General features: G+C 32.4%; 2 protein-coding genes across 2 annotated transcripts; one reads left to right on the top strand and one right to left on the bottom strand.

Annotated features, from left to right (window-relative positions):
• Positions 1-182: 182 nt before the first annotated feature.
• Positions 183-10,925, top strand: LOC111056739 (putative serine protease K12H4.7). The gene is made up of 9 exons (XM_039430990.1): positions 183-254; positions 3,999-4,213; positions 4,956-5,164; positions 5,756-5,991; positions 6,681-6,816; positions 8,093-8,382; positions 9,018-9,150; positions 9,520-9,692; positions 10,667-10,925. The coding sequence occupies exons 2-9, from the start codon at positions 4,019-4,021 to the stop codon at positions 10,813-10,815; spliced, it is 1,521 nt and encodes a 506-aa protein (XP_039286924.1). The 5' UTR covers positions 183-254; positions 3,999-4,018; the 3' UTR covers positions 10,816-10,925.
• A 117-nt stretch (positions 10,926-11,042) lies between these two features.
• On the bottom strand, positions 11,043-19,905 carry LOC111056740 (dual specificity protein phosphatase CDC14C). The gene is made up of 6 exons (XM_022344134.2): positions 19,239-19,905; positions 17,720-18,174; positions 16,305-16,434; positions 14,007-14,185; positions 12,853-13,169; positions 11,043-11,443 (listed from the first exon to the last, which is right to left on the bottom strand). The coding sequence occupies exons 1-6, from the start codon at positions 19,515-19,517 to the stop codon at positions 11,292-11,294; spliced, it is 1,512 nt and encodes a 503-aa protein (XP_022199826.2). The 5' UTR covers positions 19,518-19,905; the 3' UTR covers positions 11,043-11,291.
• Positions 19,906-20,322: the final 417 nt, after the last annotated feature.

Here is a 20,322-nt window from a genome sequence, read left to right as displayed (position 1 = left end):
ATTATTGAAATGAAAAAAACTATTTAATTGAAAAGCTTTTCTCAGATAGCACTTTCTGGACAAACATAATTATGTGAATCGATAAATTCTCGGTTTTGAGTTTTGACAAGTAATAAAAGTCCCCAAAAATATCCTAACGTACAGAGCGGAAGGTGAGCATTTTGTCAACCAGAGAAGGCAAATGCATGCCAGGTGTGAGAGCAAAACGTTTCCAAATACCAGACTGGCATTTATATTTCATTTTGGATATAAGGGTGAGTTTAAATGGCTGAGAGTTCAGTTGTGAAATGTGAGGTTGAAGTTTTAGACAGTATTTTGAAGATTATATTATTTTTATATAGCTTTAAATACTGAAGACAAAAACCAGGGTTCTGTGTAACAAATTAGAGGAAAGCTGAGTTTTTGCACTGGGTTAGTATAGAAATATTACATAGCCTGAAACCAAAATGTCATTCACAAGGGAACTATCGTTCCCTTGCTTGCTTACCCCCTGGATTCCCTTAATAAAGTTGAAAACTGCAAGTGTTTTGTATGAGAATATCTCAAGGATAAATAGAATATCTTTCAAGGATGAATAGATTTACAATTATAATGTTATATACCTGTTGATCGGAAGAAGCTATTTCTATATAAAGTTAGAAAATTAAGAAATTTTCTCACAATTTTATATTTGCCTATAATATCATAAACAACGGTTCATTATTAGCATTATTTATTTTTTTGCTGTGTGTGTGATGCCCAAATATGAGCCTTAAACTTGTGCGTAGGTAATGAGGAGGATGATGATGAGAGATGGTGAGAGGGAGTGAACCTTTAGTTTTATGTGGGTTCCGAGCCACCAGGAAGCGATTTTTAAAATCATTGAACATATTCAGAGGAGTTGCCTCAAGTGGTCAGCTATATTAGTACTTCCATCGGGAGTAGCAGCACTACTTCTGTAGGAGTGTTTACGGAGGTAGTGGTAGCAGGCGCATGATCGATTCTTAACTAAACTTCAAGGAATAGCTTATCAGTGCGATCACTGAGTCAAACCGCTTTCCGATATTTGTGTAGAGTAGAATATGTTTTTATTTCACACAAAAACATATAAAATACAACAATAGTATAATCTCTATTACCTGCTGAATAACAAAATAATTATTTTTATGAAAGTACCATTAGTCTAGGCAATGAATGCTCAAAAAAGGGTATAGAGTTCTGTAATGTTGAGAATACAATTTTTGACCCCACAATTATGTTAAGGGTAATAGGGAGGTAACCATATCAAAAGTCCTCACCCTTACCCATTGTGCTAAGGAGGTGGGGGTGGTTTAAAGGTACTATTTTTTGGTTTATCGCATAAAACTCAAAAACTATGTATCTTAAGGACTTGACTGTTATATAACAAATTAGAGCTTACATAATTTTCTACAATAAACATTTTAAAACTTTTTTTATATCTCCTCTAGATTTCGAGATATCCGCTCTTGAAGATGTGACATTTTTGATAAAAACACCAATTTTTTTCTATTTTTGCTCTTATAACTTTTTTAAAATCGATGAAAAAAATCCATGTTGATTATATGAGCTTATAGAGCATCAAATTCTCTTCAATTTGATGTATAATTTTACACTTTTACGAATTTCCCTACACCTTTTGCTTCAGCTTCAGTGTTGAGTGTGAATTTTGCAAAAATATAGCAATTTACAACGGAATTTGGAGGGAATGTTTTAAACAAAATTTTGGACTTTGCAGCTTTGTTGAGACTGGTTAGAAGGAGAACATATCAAAAGTCCTCATTCCAAACTCATGTGCTAAGGGGATGAGGGTGGTTCAAAGGTTGCGTTTTTCAGCGTTTTGCTTCCATGCTCATATCTTGATAACAATGCGTTACTGAACTTTTTGTTCAGTGAAACTTTGTGATATTCCTACAAAGTATAGAGAATTTATCAAGCTTTATTTTTGAATAGTTAGTTATGACTTTTTAACGCATTGTTCTCAAGATATGAGCATGGAAGCAAAACGCTGAAAAACGCAACCTTTGAACCACCCTGATTTCTACCAAAGAACAATAATTTATTTACAACAGTGGTAATTTCATAAAAGTACCGTAATTAGTTGTTACTCCTAGTGGCGGAGATTATACAAACATAGGTGTAGGCTGTTGCAATTAATATTATAATAATATGAATCACTTTTTACTATTAGAAAAAAACGGCTAGCAGTCAGATTTTTTACAATAAATGAATTAATCACTCACTGTGACAACGAGATCTTTTGGCAGGTCCACCATCTTCTTATTGGTTGGCATCTTTTTGCACTAATAGCAAAAAGTGATTTAATAATAAGCAGTTCGATGGAAAACAACATTGAAGAATTATAATATGAATGGATGATAGTATCATCAAAAACGTTAATATGATGCGTCATATTTCACAAGTACCTGGATACGGTAATGATTTCACATAGATAATAAAGACAATTTGACGATAAAAAAATCATATTATATTTTGTAACGAAATGTTATCCTTGTCTTTATTCTATGTGATGAGTAGTTACGAATTTGCTTGTAAATAATCTGATTTCTTTCAATTTATTATGTAAACAATTTCATATGAATTAGAAAATAAAGATTAAATCACATCAGTGCTGTTCTCTATTTCTGATATTGTTGATGTTCTCATTTTCTACCCTCATTTTATGGAAGGTTCCATAGAGGAGTTCTTTTATATAACAACTAAGCATATAAATATAGCAAAATAGTATATAAATATTCTTTATTCTTTTATTGATTCAATGAAACAAAATTATTTTTTTTTAATAATTTGGTGGAGGATCAACAGGCTACCAAATATATATTGCTATAATAGCATAATATAAGGCTACAGAATTTAAAAATTTGTCAAACATATTTCTTTTTCATAATGGGCAGTAAATGCCTACTGACCATACTGACCTTCATTGTCAGTAAATGCAGAATCATGGAAGAAAGTAAATATTGAGTTAAAACAAAAGCTCATTAAGATGATAAGGAAATATGAACCAGTCCACATCAATTACTGCCTTGGGCAGGTGAAGAGTTAATTGCTCGAGTTTATCATATTAATAATGCTTCGATACGACACTAATTTAATAATTATTGGTAATATACTATGTTGGATTTATCAAAAAACTGGTAGTTCGCATTATCAAACTTATGCAATGACATCACATTTCCCTTCTATGCTGTATAAAATGGAAACTACAAGTGTGAAGTTACTTTTCATAGGCTGGTATCCACCTAGAGGTCTCTATTGATAAAGGTAAGTTGCACTTCTTTGAGAATAATTATAATGGATGTTACAATACAGTAAAAATTTAAAAACCTTTAAAATATAAAATTTTAATGTTAATGATCATCTTCAGTGGTAATATTTTTGTAAAGCTCTACTAAAAAAACACTATATAGGTACTGTCGTAGCTTATTTTAAAGTTTTTTTTCAGAATCACTGTATATTTTGCTAATAATACATGACAATTTTCTGTTGACTAGTTCATGTTATAATATTGTATTCCAGAATAACTGTATTTTTTGCATATAATATATGACAATTATTTTGACTTAACAATGAGGCAATAAGCAAATTGGATCTTTGAGAAATTAAGAGTAGTAACTATACTAATTTGTAGTCTATATAGGTAATAGATAAGACTGTTTGAATTTCTTGTCCAAATCTAAAAAAAATATTAAATACAGTCTGATTTGTACAACAGCATGATCTTAAAAGTTATTGTATCATAAGTTATTGTAACGCTGGAAGTATGATTTGTAATATAGTGATCTGTTATCGGCACTTTTCTATATACTACCGTATTAATCGTACTCTGATGGAAAATGCCTGTAAATTATACCAAAAAGAATTCTACCTTGAATGTGTAAAAAAATCAATGGAATATGAAAAATACAATGTTCTAGGAAGTATCAAGATGCGATATACACTACCTACATATGCTATGAATATTATAATAATTGTTCCAGGTTTATCGAAAGGATCAAAGATGAAAATAATCAGTTCAGCTCTTATTGTTCTTTTGAATGTTCACATCCAAACAAGTTTGGCGGTGTTCATACCTAGAACATTAGAGCGAGAAGCACCCGATCCCATAAAACCAGCAAGTAAAGAGAGGAAAGCGCAATGGTTCGATCAAAAACTTGATCATTTTGATAAATCGAACACTAAGACATGGAAACAAGTGAGTAATGAAACTATTAACCGATTTTGAGGAACTTCAAAAACTGGAAAAACTTTTAATAATTCTAAATTCCCATAATTTCAGAACAAACTTGATATAAAATTAGGGAAACTGGCACCACAAGAGACATATTGTTTTAAGCTCATTGTTTGAGCTATTTATAAAGCTCAAATAGCATTTTTCAATTGTTATTTTAGTTTTCTGTTAATCCAATTGGTATGAATACATCCTCAATATAGATATGTCACTCTTCAGCTATTTATGAAATTATTTTTATAAATAAAAGGTATAATATAAATGATGACATAAATTAAACTCAGCTATTCAACAACTTTCAACTTTATTTTAACAAATTATTGTCATTTATATATATTCATAAAACTTGTGTGTTATAAAAAATAAAACTTGTAAAAATTACAAACAGATTGGTGTTGGAAACCTTGCTATTTCACCAACTTTTTCTGAACCATGTAACTTATGGATCATAAACTTCTTTCCCGTTCATGCCATTGACAATCTAACCAATCCCGTGGTCCGACAATACGCGCTATACAAAAATACAGTAATATTTCAAAGGATCTGCAGAGGCAACATTTGAATTTCATGTCAATTTATAGGAAAATTGAGAGAGTCATGTCTTATTAATATTTTATTTGATTTGACTGTAACTGTATAGTAATATTATAAAATACTTCACTTTCAATAGGTACTTCAATTTTACCTTCTCTTATTTAATTTACAGCGGTATTATTACAATGCTGATTGGTTTTTGGCGCAAAATGGCACAGATTCTGGTGGTGATCAACTTCCCCTATTTATAAAGATTGGAGGTGAAGCAGGTATTCAGGGCGGATGGGTGAATGGGGGCTTCTGGGTGTCATTCGGAATAGACTACAGAGCTCTTTTCATCTATGTGGAACACAGGTTCTATGGCGAAAGTCACCCTACTAAGTAAGTCTATGCCCTTTTTTCTGAACTTCTATACCGTATCAATCTAGTGAGAGGCCCGCTCGATTTTACCAAAATCTGTTAGATTTCAACGGTGATTGGATGACGATTAAATGCCACGATAACCAATCGCAGAAGCGGAAGACCTCTCTTTAATTAGCACTTAATCACAGTTAAAATTTAACAAACTCATGCAACCACTACAGAGTCTTTTCTCCGAAAATGTTCTTTCACAAAACTTGTTCCATTCCTTAAAAAATCAATTAAATCGCTAAAAATGAAATGGAATGGATGAATTTATTCCCTTACTAGATTAAATAATAAAGGATCGATGTAGTAGCCGAATTATTTTTTATGATCTGATAAAAAATCACCTCTTCACAATATGAGTAGAAAGTAGGGTACCTATTATGAAGAGTTGAGATTTAGTTTCACTAGAGACGTAGAATAATACTAGAACAATGTTGAAGATTATTTATAATCCAAGTCAATTTTTTTAAACTTCTGAAATATATCACAAAGAATTGATGATATGAATTCATCAATACCTAAGCCTACCTAACTTAATTTACCAAATTTGTTTTCATTTGACAGTGATATGAGTGACAAGAATTTGAAATACCTGAGCAGTCGACAAGCATTGGCTGATTTGGATTATTTCATTGATGGCATGATGAAGAAGTTCGGAATGACTGATAAGAGTAAAGTGGTTGTTTTTGGTGGTTCATACTCAGGTGCCCTGTCCGCCTGGGTGCGTCTCAAATACTCCAACAAGGTTTTCATCGCGCATGCGTCAAGTGCACCTGTCGAAGCAATAGTCGACTTCACTGGTCAGTTCACTAATAGCAGAGAATAGCCATAAATAGATTGGTTATTCTATGCTAATAGTTACATTCTCTTCAATAACTCACCTTCAAGTCCATACATTTTTTGTCCATTTTCAACTTATTTTTCCACTGAATTCTTTTCTTTACTACTACTCTTTTTATTGTGTCTTTCATGTTTACCTTAACATGACTCAATTTCTTTTTTCAATATCTTTACCTCATCTTGTATTATTTCTAGATTGTCAAGAAAATATTGTCAAATTTCCTGTCCATCAACTTATAATTTCACTGAATTCTTTCCTCTACTACTTTTCTGTTGATTGTTTCCTTCAGCATGTTCACGTTCACATAGCTCAATTTCTTTTTAAAATATCTTTATCGCTTCATGCATTTTTCTATTCTGTCATGAGAGTTTTATCAAATTAGATATATGCTATCAAATGTTATTGATAATGACTTTGAAAAACTGCATAATTTTTCTAAAATAATTCTATGAATCGTCAAGATTTTTTCAATATTCAACGCATTTTGTAGTCGTAACACTTTTCAGTATGTATCTTGATGTATTTTATTTTTGAATAAATTTGTATTTTTATCCTTTGAGATGTATTTGTGATGGAGTTTCACCACATAAATATGGGACTACCTGTTCTCTCAATAAATAAGTAATCTACAAAGATTGTCGTTTGCAGGCTACAACAAGGTGTCATACAAATCACTGGCCGCCTGGGATCCCCAATGTGCAAAAACGGTGCAATCCGTGGCCAAGAAGGAGGAGCAAATGATGAAGACCAATGAGGGCCTGGCTAATCTCAGAAAGATATTTGGGTAAGGGGAGACAAATTCCGACTATATACTGTTCAATTACGGCAAAAACTTATCCTAATATCCAGTATATATATAATCATGTCAAAATAATGTAGAATAAATCTTCTATTCAAGCGAAAGGAACAGCTCACATTAAAGAATTAATCAAATGAATAAATTGTTTATTTACAGCATGAATCAATACAATATACATTTTTATTGGATACTAAGGCAAGTCAGAACATCCAAAAGGATCTATTTGTCAAGGAAAAACCATAAAAATCTTACATTTCTAAAACTTTCTAGAATGATAGATTCCTGTATGAGCACTTTTTGTGTTATACCCAGTCAGGTGCGAGTTGTCAACTTCTTCTGCTATGCAAGCACCTATAGACCTATCCTACTTGATTTATACAGTCCACTTTTCCAGATAAGCTTTAATCCATTAAACTCTTTACAATCCGTCTGAATATTCTTTGAAATCACGTCGCAAAATGAATAATAAAAAAATTGGTATTTAAATAAATTATTAAAATAAAGTTTTGCTGAGTAGGGCTGGACGAATTCTGTATCCAAATAAAAGTCTGACATGTGCTAAAACGATGGAGCACCGTTTTGAACCGCATCTTGTGTGAGTCCAGCCTGAAGCCAATTATTTGAAAAGAGATGTTGTCATATGATAAATTTCACTTTAAACTCTAAGCATTGTTTGAGTAATCGAACAGAAAGACAGATCAAAGAGAATCTCTCTATAAAAATAGTACCGGTCACCTTTTCCATTAAACTATAAATCCAGAGAGAATTTTTCTTGTTACCCTTTTGAAAGTGTGTGGTAATATATTTCTAATAGAGTAAAATTTTTAGTCTCAATCGATATACACACGGCAGTCCAGTTGATTAACTGAGCTGTATAACATTCTGTGTGGATTCCGGTTGTCTTATTAACAGAATGTCTTACCATAGAACATGAATAATATAAGGTGGAAAAAGTCAAAGCATGTATAACCTCAATTGGTAATTTTGAGCATAATCTTAAGCACCTAAGAAATGTGATAAATAAAATATCAAATTTCTCTTGTATATGTATAACAACTATAATTATAGACATTTATTACAACTGAATTTCCATTTTATAAATTGAATTGTGAATTGGGTGACAGGACTAAAAAATCACTCTGTATAATCAGTGATCTTATAGCTCGCTCACTTGTGTCTTAACTCTACATTCAACTCGTGGGTTAAAGACGCTCATTATAGAACTGTTGTATGAACTACCCTATATTGTTATTTTTCCCAGAACTTGTGTGAAACTGACTACAGACAACCCTCTGGATGTGCAGTCGTTCGCTCAGTTCCAAGTGGCGGTTATCGGCAACATAATACAGTACAATGGCACAGGAAATGCGCAGAACATACCGGACATCTGCAACGCAGTGAGCGGCGCGGCGGATGACGACGATGCTATGCAGAAGTTCGCCGACTTCCTCAAGGCGACCGTCAGAGCCAAATACAATTCCACGTGCACGGGATCCAGGTTCTCAGCTAATGTAGCTACCTTAAAAAATACCACATTTGGTAAAGAGGGCTGTAAGTATATATTCTTATAATCCCCCCTCCCACCATCATCAATGTATTCTGTTTGGTTCTTCCCCAATCAATTTAATAAATTGTGTTCTCTGTATCATTGAATACATAAATTAATGAATAAATGTTCAACTAATCTATGGCTGAATTAGTAGTGCATTTCCATAAAGTTTCAAGTGCCAAATTGATGATTTATCAGGAGAGCAACGAGTAGTTCAAAATTATTGGCAGCAAAAATTATCGGTTCAAAATAACGGCAACTATCCTAGTACTTGCCTTCCGCAGTGAGTTCAAATTTCGTGATTTTGAACACTCGAAATCAGGTGCTATTGCTGGTAATTTCAGTAACCGTTTTACTATCAGGATAGTATCAGGGTTCCTGGATAACCCTCTTTCAACATCTCTTGCCTACTAACTCTATGGTAGTAATAAAACTACTACTATAAATAAACATTGTTTAGACAACTTATATTTTTATCAACTTTAGATAGAGGTTTTATTACAAGTGATTGACCAAAATAGAATAATGATATCCCAATATTGTAAGTGAAAAGTTATTAGAAAATATTCAAATCTATCCAATTTTTGTTTATTTCAAAAATAATTTTATTAAGACCCTTGTTTATGTTTACTTCTAGCACGTCAATGGACATGGCAAACTTGTTCAGAATTCGGATATTTCCAATCAGCCTCAGATGAAGATAATCTTTTTGCAAATATATTGCCTGTGTCCTTCTATGAAGAGGAATGTAAAGGTGTATTTGGCGATAAGTAAGTAGGCCTACTTCAATTTATAATGCTATTTATCTAGTACCTAGTACTGCATTCTGGCATTCTGTTATGATTTCTTGAGTTGTCATGAAAATATTAGCTGTCAAAGTTGAACAAGAAAGCTAACAGTAAAAAAAAAACAATTTATGTGGTATAATTAAGCTGAGTTTAACAATTCTATCAATCCACAGATTTCTATATTTTCGTCTAAATCATGAATGAATATCGATCATTGAATGAATATCAGGTAGGTACGATATCTTTCAATCGGCGACCATCCTATATTGAAACTAATCTCAATTTATTCAATTAAATCATCATCATTTTCAAAATTTAAAAAAATGAACCTATGATTTTATGAATTTTCAGGTTTACTCCAGAATACATACAGCAAAAGGTTGGCGAAACCAATAAGTACTACGGTGGAAAGGATTACAAACAAAGTCAAACAATGTTCACACAGGGTTCAGTGGACCAGTGGCAAGACAGAGGAATCACTGAAAGCAATGAGCAGCAAGGATATAAAGCCGTTTACATTGACAGTAAGAATTATTCATCCATTATTAGAACCATAAACTCAATCGACTAATAGTAATATGAATGCTGATAGTATCTATCATTAGATATATATTGTCTGTCATCGTTTGATAGTATCATGATAAATATATCAGTAGGCCTACTATCCTAATCAGTATTAATTAGTCCAAATCATTACATTAATCTCCTAGTGTGCATTCAACGTAACTTAATTGACTAATGAGCAGCTACAATACCTCACAATATTGTAAAGGTCAACTTATATTTTACTTTCTGAATACTAAAGTGTTTAGTTGACCATTAAACAAGAGTAGCCTGCATCAGAAAATGAGTAATTTTCCAGAAATTTAAAGAATTTGTGTTAAAATCAATTAGATAACTTGATATAACATCATAGGAATATCATTTAAAGCATTGTCAATAAATAGATTAAAATCTTTCAACTGAGTATGATGGGATAAATTTTGAAGTATAGCACCAAGAATATAAGTCTCCCTATATGAATATGAACCTCCTTTTGATTTAAATGGTTTTCAGCTCAAGAAGATTTTTCGTGAGAATAAAGCTTGAGTTTTCGAATATATATTTTTTCGAATGATGCCCACATGAGCTTTTAGCTTGTATGTGGGTGATGAGATGAGATGATCAAACACGTCCATGCCTGACGGCGTATTTGAACCCACGACCAAGTAGCGGCATCAGACTGACGGGTGTAACGTGTTAGTCGTCTCGGCTATCCTGGCCGGCAATAACAATCGAGGGGCATAACAATATGAGATACCTCCCATAAGAAGTACAAATTTGAACTGGTATTTTTTGAATTGATTGAAGAATGTAATCCAATGAATACTACCAAGAAGACAACAAATAAATAAATACTCAGCTATGTTGATAAAAAAACTCAATTTTTGATGAGAAATGATGAATGCATTTCACTCCTGAGTCCTGAGGAGGAGCTTCATGTTGCTCAATGTTTTAGATGCCAGTCATTGTCAAGACGAGAGCCAGGATAGCGCCAATGATTCGCCAGGCCTAACTGCGGCGAGGAAGGAGATGAGAGAAATACTGAAGGGATGGATGACGTCATGGAATTTCAAGGAATTACTCGAGCAGCAGCAGAACCAGTAGCATCATCCGGAAAACGTCCTTATTCATACTTGAAGTGAAACCATTTGACATTTTAATTCTTTTATTTTCCAATGACTTCTAGAATAAAGCTAACTGATTGGTAAAACGTTTTGTCGTTGATTTTATCCATCCCAAATGAAACAAACCTGGAATATTATATTATCAAGGCTAAACATATTGTCAGTATTGAAACGTAATGCGGTTTCTAGAAGATGGGTAGCAATATCGATTGCGTGTAGTACCGTATCGCACTAGTGGGAACCGAATCTTGGACTTGAAGTACTTACATGAAAAGTAGTAGTAGAATTCATAAAATTGGAAAAAGCTGCCACTACACAATAGTAGTATTCAATAAATTTCAAACTGTATCGATTTGATTAATATAAACTGTAATTGATTGTTCTTGAAACACACTACGTCATAAAATTATTAGAGATGAAATAGTATTACCGCTATTTAAAATTGCAACAAAAATATCACGAATAATCCACTACTGTTTTTGAATTTCTCTTGTTCCTCAATTTAAATTTTGCTGAATTCAATTGATCGCCCTGTGTGATAGAACAACGATTCCCATTTTCTTTAGTTAGTTTGTAGTTTTTTAATGTTGATTTTGTTTGTGTATCATCTGAAAAATGTCGAGATTTGATGATAAAAAGAAATAAAGAGCATAAGGTACCTATATTCACAGTAGGAGGACTGTGTTAAAACAAAAACAGGTACAAGTCACTAGAGTATATTCTAACACAAAAATAAACAGTTATTTATACGAAATCTAAACAAAGAACTACTTGTTGAGTCTAATTATTGGAGATCAGTATAATATAATTATATAATTTGATATCAGTGTAAAAATAATTAATTGTCAAGTGATTCATGAAAAAGGTTTGAAAATAGGTATTTTAGCAACAATTGGGCAAACAACATCTTCAAAATACCATATACAGAGTGTTTACGAACTGCCTACCAATACTCTAGGGCATTGTTCCTGGGTAACAAACATATCTTAATATCATATTTAAATTGTCCGGAAGTCTTCAGTTACTCACACAGCTGCCTTTTTGATTTTTTTCTAAATAATGGTTGAACATATATACGAAGTTGAAACTGCACAATCATTTATAACAACTGGACAAAGCTACAAAAAATTATGATAATTTTTCAAATTCATAAAATAAAATGGCAGCCATTTAAAATATTGTTCTTAAAAAACTGAGAAACCGTTGGTTTTACAAAACATTTACAAGAATAACTTTTTTCAGTAAATTTAATTACCTATCGATTGGTCCTGACATTTTGAGATTAGACCAATATTAACTGAGATATGGTAGTTCATTCTAAACTAATGCCAAGACCAAGAGGGTTATGTAACATTAATTATTGTTTGAAATGATCTAGAACAGCTTACAAATGACATGCAAATCAGACGGAGACTGTTGCATTGGTTTGGCAGACTTTAGCCGCATGCCTTGGCATGCAATGCAACTAACCCCCAGCGGTGTCCTATCACTGAAGCTGCCATATCTCAGTTAATATTGGTAGTCGATAGGTAATTAAATTTACTAAGAAAAGTTATTCTTGTATTTTTTTAAAACCAACGGTTTCTGAGTTAATTAAGAAACAACGTTTTAAATGGCCGCCATTTTTTTATGAATTTGAAAAATGATCATAATTTTCTTGTAGCTTTGTCTACTTGTGATAAATGATTTTGTAAAGTTTCTATTTCGTATGTTCAATCATTATTTAGAAAAAATAATAAGTTAAAAAATCAAAATGGCCGCTGTGTGAGTAACTGATGACTTCCGGACAATTTAAATATCATATTTAGATATGTTTCCTACCCAGGAGCAATGCCCTAGAGTATTGGTTAAGAGTATACGGTGTTCGTAAACACCCTGCATAGAATATGTCCAGGGCCTAATTTATATGTCCAGGGACAGAATAAGTACCTAATTTGGCTAACATAAGGAATTCAGTTCTAAGAAGAAAAGTACGATTTATTTATATAGTAGAGGTGGAGGAGAGAGAAGATTTTACCTGATTTTACTAGCATAGGGCCTTCAGGAACGCCTTCACTGAGAGGATGAGATGAACCTGCTTCTTTGCTACTTGCCATGGAACGCAATTCGTACAGTGGAGCCATATTACTGCCGCATTTTGCCGTATTCGTGCTGCTCTTCTTGTTTGACATCTTTTTGGCGCAGGCTTTCCTACTCTTTGTAACAGCAGGAGATTCTCCTTGATCGGCCTGAATGCAGAGTAAAGATGCCACATGTACTTCCTCGCCGAGCGAGTTCAAGCTGTAGATGCCGGTCGCAAACGCAGTGATAAAATCGTTCTTGTAATGTCGCATCCTGGAGAGAAAAAGCAAATGTTTAGGATATTGATGATAGAGGAAGAAACAGTAGAAGAAGAAACATTTCCTAGCATATTCAAACAAACCTTAAACAAATTTGAGCATTTCTCTTTACAAAGTTTGCACAATGAAATCACAAAGTACAATCTTACAAATTGAGATGACTAGGTAGTTTTGAAGTTAGCATTTTGTTATGTATTCTCATTGAAGGTTTTTGAAATTTACAGGAAACTGAGTCATTTAAAGAGAAATAGTCTACATTTATATTGTATAATTTGATATTGTATTGAACTTCTCTGTCATAAACAAAAAAAAAAAATCAGAAAAGAAAAAATACAACTTCCCAAAACTTATTCTGTTTCTCAATTTTCATTACTAATTAAAAGAGTGGAAATACTTAGGTTTTGTCCAATTATTCACGCTAAATAATTTATCATATTAGGCTCGTAAGTATTACATTCAGCCACCAGCTGGCGACCCGAGAGATACACTAGCCAGGTCTCCAAACTCGGTAGTCAATCGCCAGCATCTGGCGACCCTAGTGAAATGAGCACAATAAGAACTAACGCAGTTTTCCATCATGGGAGATTGTGGTTATGACGGAGAAGTGGAACTTCCTACGGGACTCTCCACAATCCAAGCAAGAGGCACGCCAACAGCAATAAGAGCTATAAAGTCTCCCTACTCGCTCGGATACTTGGCGACCCACTGGGTGCCGAGACTGGAGGCTTAATGTAATACGAGCCTTAATTTTAGAACTGCACTTACCTATTAAGTAAAGATAACAACAAAAGTAGGTTTCAATGATTGGAAAGTATGAGTGTGAGGGTTGTACCTGTAAGATTGTCCCCACTTCCATATGAATTGTTGATGGTCCTCGAGCCAGGTCTGCTGAGGCCCAATCACACTGCCAGGCCGACAGATGCGCAGCCAGCCGATCGCTTCCAACGCCGTCAACCGGAAATGCTTCATCAGGTAGGTGGCTATCAGAGTTCCTGTCCTGCCTAGACCAGCCTTCAACCAAACAAAAATATTTATCTTCCATTATTTAGCTTCCTTCCTCAAAAAAATTACCTTTTCACAATTTATTGGAATCTACAATATTTTCAAGATGAATAAAGCAAAGTAAAGGAGGAAATCACCTGAGTTGAGTGTGCTGACCGTTTCAAAATGGCTATAGGCTATATAAATAGCCTTTGTTTTAACACATTGTCAGGGTGGAGCGGTGAAGGTAGCTTCAATAAGGGTGTTGAATGTAATGCATGCGCTTAACATTTTTAATATTTTATTGATGCAAATAAATAAATATATGAATTTGTAAATGGTGGCACATATAACTGTCCACTATTCTCCACCCTCCTCCACCTAATTACCTGCATCGAATGCAACACTCTTGAAGCTACCTTCTCCGCTCTAGGACTACAATGTTTCCATCATCACACAAGCTGTTGTTCTATGCTATAGATGCATCAGTCAACAAACTTCACTGTGAAATTTTATTGACAATATTGTGAAATAGTTGTCCCAATCTATATATTTGGTTATGATACGGTAAGGAATAAACAATAGGAATATTAGAAAAAAAAACAAATGTGAAGGACCAAATATTGAATGCTAATAACTTGGAGGTGGATACTAATTGTAGAGCTTCTCTACAAAAGTAACTATCTCCAAAACGTAATTTCTCAGGAGAAGCAAAAAACTATTATGACACCACAGAAGTAAAATTATCTGACGGTAGGCCTAGTTGGTAGCTTTGAAATGTAACAAATTTCATTGAATTTTAAAAAGAATGAGTGAGTATAAAATGAAAATAGAATGCTTTTCCAGGCATTTAAAAATTCTACTCTTGACAAAAATGACTATTTCCTGGATTTAGTTCGTTTTGTAAAATTCCAGTATGTACCATTACTTTATCAACTTGGTATTAGAGTTTCAGCATAGAATCAGCTATTTTTCACAATCATTATTCTGTACTCTATATTATGTGTTTGCCTGCACAAAACTGAAAACTGATCGAGAAAAATAATGAATAAAAATGAATAAAATGTATCCCTTGAAGCTTCCATCAGCTGTACCTATATGGCTTGTGGTGCTTATGGTGTCTTTCTGGTTGAAAATAAGATTCATTATTATGTATAATATTTCTTCAATTATATAATGTTCAATGAAATTACTTTAACTATGTCTTCATTTTATAAATATTAATAGCAGTTGATGACAAATATTAGCTAGGTACTTAGAAGATTACACTGTTTTAAGACGGTACTTTGAAGAGTTTTTGTAAAAAATCCATTATTTCTCAATTCGAATTCTTTGAGAATATTATTCTCTCTCAACTTCTGCTTGTTCCACATCCTGACTTGTAGGGAACTGATTTTATCAAGAAAAGAAAAACAAACTGGAAGAATAGTTTGGTTTATTTAAAACTCTACAAGAACTTAAACTGGATAGTAAATTGAAATATACCAACATTTTGAAACTTATAAGCTGGAAACAACATACCACTTTTTTATATAAATGAAAGTATTATGATATTATGACTAAGTTATATAGTTGACGTGGACATTTATTTGCTTCACTATCAAAAAATTCTTCACTGTTGGTTTCCATCTGCTTTGTCACTTTTTTATAATATAAAGTGAGTGAATGAGTTTTTTTATTGTGAAAATGGACTGCTAGTCGTAATAATTTATATTATAAAAGAGTTATATAAAAATACTGGTATCAATACTGGCAGAAACAGCGAATAAAATAATATAAAATTTAGTCAACTGTAGGTACTGGAAATAGTACGTTTTGTCAGAAATCAAGCTATCTGAGATTAACTTGATAATGGAAAAAGTCATGTTTGTCATATACAGAATCGAACAAGGAAAAAGTACGTTTTGTTAAGAATCATTTCGTTTTTCTAGAAGGAAATAGTCATTTTTGTAAAAATTCGCTATCTTCAACATTACTTTTCATATGGAAATCGTCAGTTTTGTGAGAAACTAATAACAAATTCTGATTAGCCGTCAAAAATCTATAGATCTGGATGTATAACTCAAAAACGATAATTTTGAGATAGTCACTTTTGTAGAGAAACTCTACAATTATGGAGTTGGTGAGAATAATATAATGATCAAATAACCTTGCAGTGAACTGCTATTGGGCCATTGGAGTTTTCACATATTCTTAAAAACTCTAGAGCAATCTCTATTGTCGGGGGAGACCCATCAATGAAGTAAAGATCGTGATGCGAAAGTCCGTATTTCTTGAACCTGTGTACATAGAATGTGTATGAATTTATTTCATTAACTAATTAACTCATTTATTGAATTAAAAACTTTGCTAGGGTATTTAAAATACAATACAAATTTACCAGTATTCAAGTATCTATTGCTAGAATATCTTGTGGTAGGAAAAATTGGGAGAAAAATCGAAATGAAGAGTTACAACTAGCTCTTTTGGTGTACTTATTTTGGAACACACTTTCGACATTATCATGCCACTGCACAAAATCTTCAAATGATAGTTATAAAACACGTTTTTTCTCGTTATTTGAAGATGAAGTTGGTGATCAATTCATTATTATAGCTAAAGCTAATAATTTAAGATAGGAGATTATAATATAATTTATAACTAATATTGACAGCAGAACTCCATGGCAAGTATTGCATGAAAAGAGATCAACAATTCAATTATTAAATGTATTTATAATTTTTGTGAAGAATTAAAAATAGAGCCTTTGAAAAGATTCCTCATCTTTTTATTCATTTATTATTTTATTATTATTTATTCATCTCTATTATTGATACTAATTCTACAAAACTACCATATCATTTGAATACAGTTCAATAGAGGCTTTCTAAAGTTAATTTTAAGAAGCCAGTGTCTTAGCCATAGAGCGAAAAATGTCAAGATTAAGCTAGAATAGAACATATTAAAATTAAAAATGAAGATATTAAGATAGTTGAAGGTTTACAATCAATCAATAATAAGTTGAAATAGCAGTTTTCAAGTCAGTGACATAGCCTTACTACAATAAATAGAAAATCTTATTATTCATCTTCTTCTCAGCCTTTTCCCACTCAGGTGGGGTCGGCCCTTCGGGTCAATCGCTTCCAGGAGTCTCGGTCATGGGCTTCGTTTAGTGTTATTCCCTTTTCTACAAGATTTTGGGCAATACAATTTCCTAAATCTTAAATTTTCTTCAATTGTTTCTTTCTAGGTCTTCTCCTCTTCCTAGAGCCTTCGACATTTAAGTGGTCGATCTTTTTTCCCCACATAATCGTCCTCCCTTCTCTCCACATGTCCGTACCACTGGAGTCTTTTTCCTTGTATTTTCTTTGATCTTTGATATTTGTGTAACCCTCATTCTATCTACATATATCCATCTAATGACAAACTATTATGTAATAATGATTGGGAGAGGAAAACAGGCTAGTCCAAAACTCTCCTGCTCAAAAATATTAATAAAAATGATAACATGATCAAAAAACTAAAATCTACAAACAGGATCTATTGTAATTGTGACTGAGTGGACTAAGAGTGAGAGATAAATACCTAGACGCATCGTAAGTCGGTTGGTTGAGCCTGATTACGGTTTCCACTTTATTAGCGACAAAGTACTCGGCGTAGAACTCAGGACTATGACAGAAGCGATCCGGCAGATCGTTGGGTCCCTGGAAAGCGATCAATTTCCCCGGCAGCACCCAAGTGATGTCACCGTTGCTCACACTGCCCAACTCTTCGTACAGCTTCAGATTGAAGTCGGCAAAGTCGACAAACTTGAACGTGAACGCCTTCTGCAGGGCGCACAGGCAGTCGATCATGCGCAGGCGCCTCAATGAGGGGCCCAGGACGGCGTCCTGGAACGCCAGGAATGGATGCCTATGAACGGTGAGGTTTCGGGTGATGTCGCACGGGTTGTAGTCCAAGTAGATGACTGCAAAGCTGGCTATCAGGTAGGCAGCATTCGCTCGCTTACGAGGGTCCAGTGATGTCCAGTGAACTATCGCCTGAAACATGAATAAGTGAATGAAAATTCATACGAATTCGAGTTATAATTCTTATTGATTCATTTATCCAGTAATTTTTCCAGCTATGTGTTTGTATTTATTATATTTTTAATAAATAAATTGATAGATACAGATTGAACAATATTTAATTATCTATTTATTAGGCTATCTTTCAAATAAGTGAAATCGATAGAGGATTTACAACAAAAGTAAGTAAGAGAATGATTATTGTAAAAATAGGAAGCAAGAATGAGTTGGAGATCATAAAAACAAGCAGTTACCCAAGGCCCAGTCTAAATACCATTGCTAGATAGGTAACCTAGAGCATTTTTACAGAGCATGTAATATAGGGATTGCAGAATATTTTAATGTAGAAATTTTACTATTTTCTTGTATACCGTAAATATTAAGAAACAAGATGCAACTGCACATCTATCCAGTCATAATAAAATATACTAGTACACTTAAAAATGTAAATTAATAAAAACAATATAAAACTTGTATTACACTCTTTATTTAAAAATTTCAATAAATAAATAATTTATTTATATATAAATAAAAAGGGTACTACAAAAACAATGAAAAAATCAATAAAACAATATAAAACTTGTAGTAGGTACCCTTTTTATTTAAAACATTTTAATAAATAAATAATATATTTATTTATTAATAAAAAGGGTACTACAGTTTTATATTTTTTTATTATTAATTTGAATAAAGTAGTCTATATAAGTAAAGTGATTTTACATTTAAATGTGTATTCACACATTTCAGCAAATGGGTTTCCTGTTTTAGGAAATGTTTTTCCTGAAACAGTAAAATTAATGAAGGGTAAAAAAAGATTCAATATTTAAATTTTTTTCATTTATAAATGTATATACATTATATATAATGCACTCATAGGCTAACAAAAAAAGATATTCAAAGATAGTCAATAGTCTAATAATTGGATTTTTATTGTATATATGATTATATTTTATAGTGTAGGCCTATATTGTGTATAATATTATTATACATAAAAATATTTAACATATTAGTTAAGTAAGTAAAAATAATTTATTTACCTTGTTTGATAAGCTCGGTGCCTTCAGTTTGGTTGAAAGTAAGACGCAGTATTTGTACAGACAAGCCAAGTTTAGCGGTCCAAAGTCGGAGAAAAAGTTTTTGTACACCAGCTCGTTATCTATGGAGAAAAAGTGAACATCTGCCGTATTGTTTCTTTCCTTCAGGCTGGTAAATGTAGCAAAATACAAACGATCCTTTATAATTTCAGTGCAATGAATTGCGTCTTTGCAAGAGAAAGTAGAAGATGCAGGATCATTGATCTTCTTTTGCTTCTCCATCTGATTTTTTCAATAGTAATTCAAATAAATACTAATCAAATTTTAAGAAATTGTTTTCAAATTTGGATTTCCTAAAAATTTATCATGTAATTTTCAATTTAAAAAATAAATAAAACTTTAAGATTGGTAACCATGGAGATGGTTTTAATGTGATGTAAATTTAGCGTTTTGGAATTGTTTTAATATTTAAAACATTGTTATAAGGAGCATGGATACAGTGTTGATACATTATGGTGACTCATATTAAAAGAGCTGCTCAGCTTCTATCGGTTAGACCTATACAATCCTGGAAATAAAAGTTCTATAAACGCGCGTTACTATGAAAGATAAAAATTGTTGTCATGTGCTAGAAATCTGTTTTTAATTACTAATAATAGGTATTGTAAATTTAAAAAAAAATTAAAAATATTGGTTTTAATATTAAAACTCATTTCTTAAAAAATAGTGTCATAAAAAATTTCAATGAATGATTTTTATCAAGGAATTTAAAATTTATTGTATTCTAGATTACGGTACTTGATGTGTATGATATAGATGAATTATTAAAACTTAATGCATAACTGAATTGGAGAGAGAGAGAGCAGAAAAATGACATTCTATTTTGAAATGGTATAGCTATCAAATTTTGCAGTCAATATTCGCATTTTAAAATTGCATACATCTCTTCAAAATAGAACCAATTGATAGAGTTTACTATTTTCAGTCTTTGAAGTATTTTTTCAAAGAGATTTCACTTAATATTTTACCTATATTTTAATTACTTTAAAATTATTTTTAAGTAACGATTTTGGTGTTTAATGTTTTT

The sequence above is a fragment of the Nilaparvata lugens genome, chromosome 6, assembly GCF_014356525.2.
Source record: "Nilaparvata lugens isolate BPH chromosome 6, ASM1435652v1, whole genome shotgun sequence".
NCBI classification, from domain to species: Eukaryota; Metazoa; Arthropoda; class Insecta; order Hemiptera; family Delphacidae; genus Nilaparvata; species Nilaparvata lugens.
The sequence above is the reverse complement of the archived record's forward strand: the minus strand, read 5'-3'. Positions and strand labels throughout refer to the sequence as shown.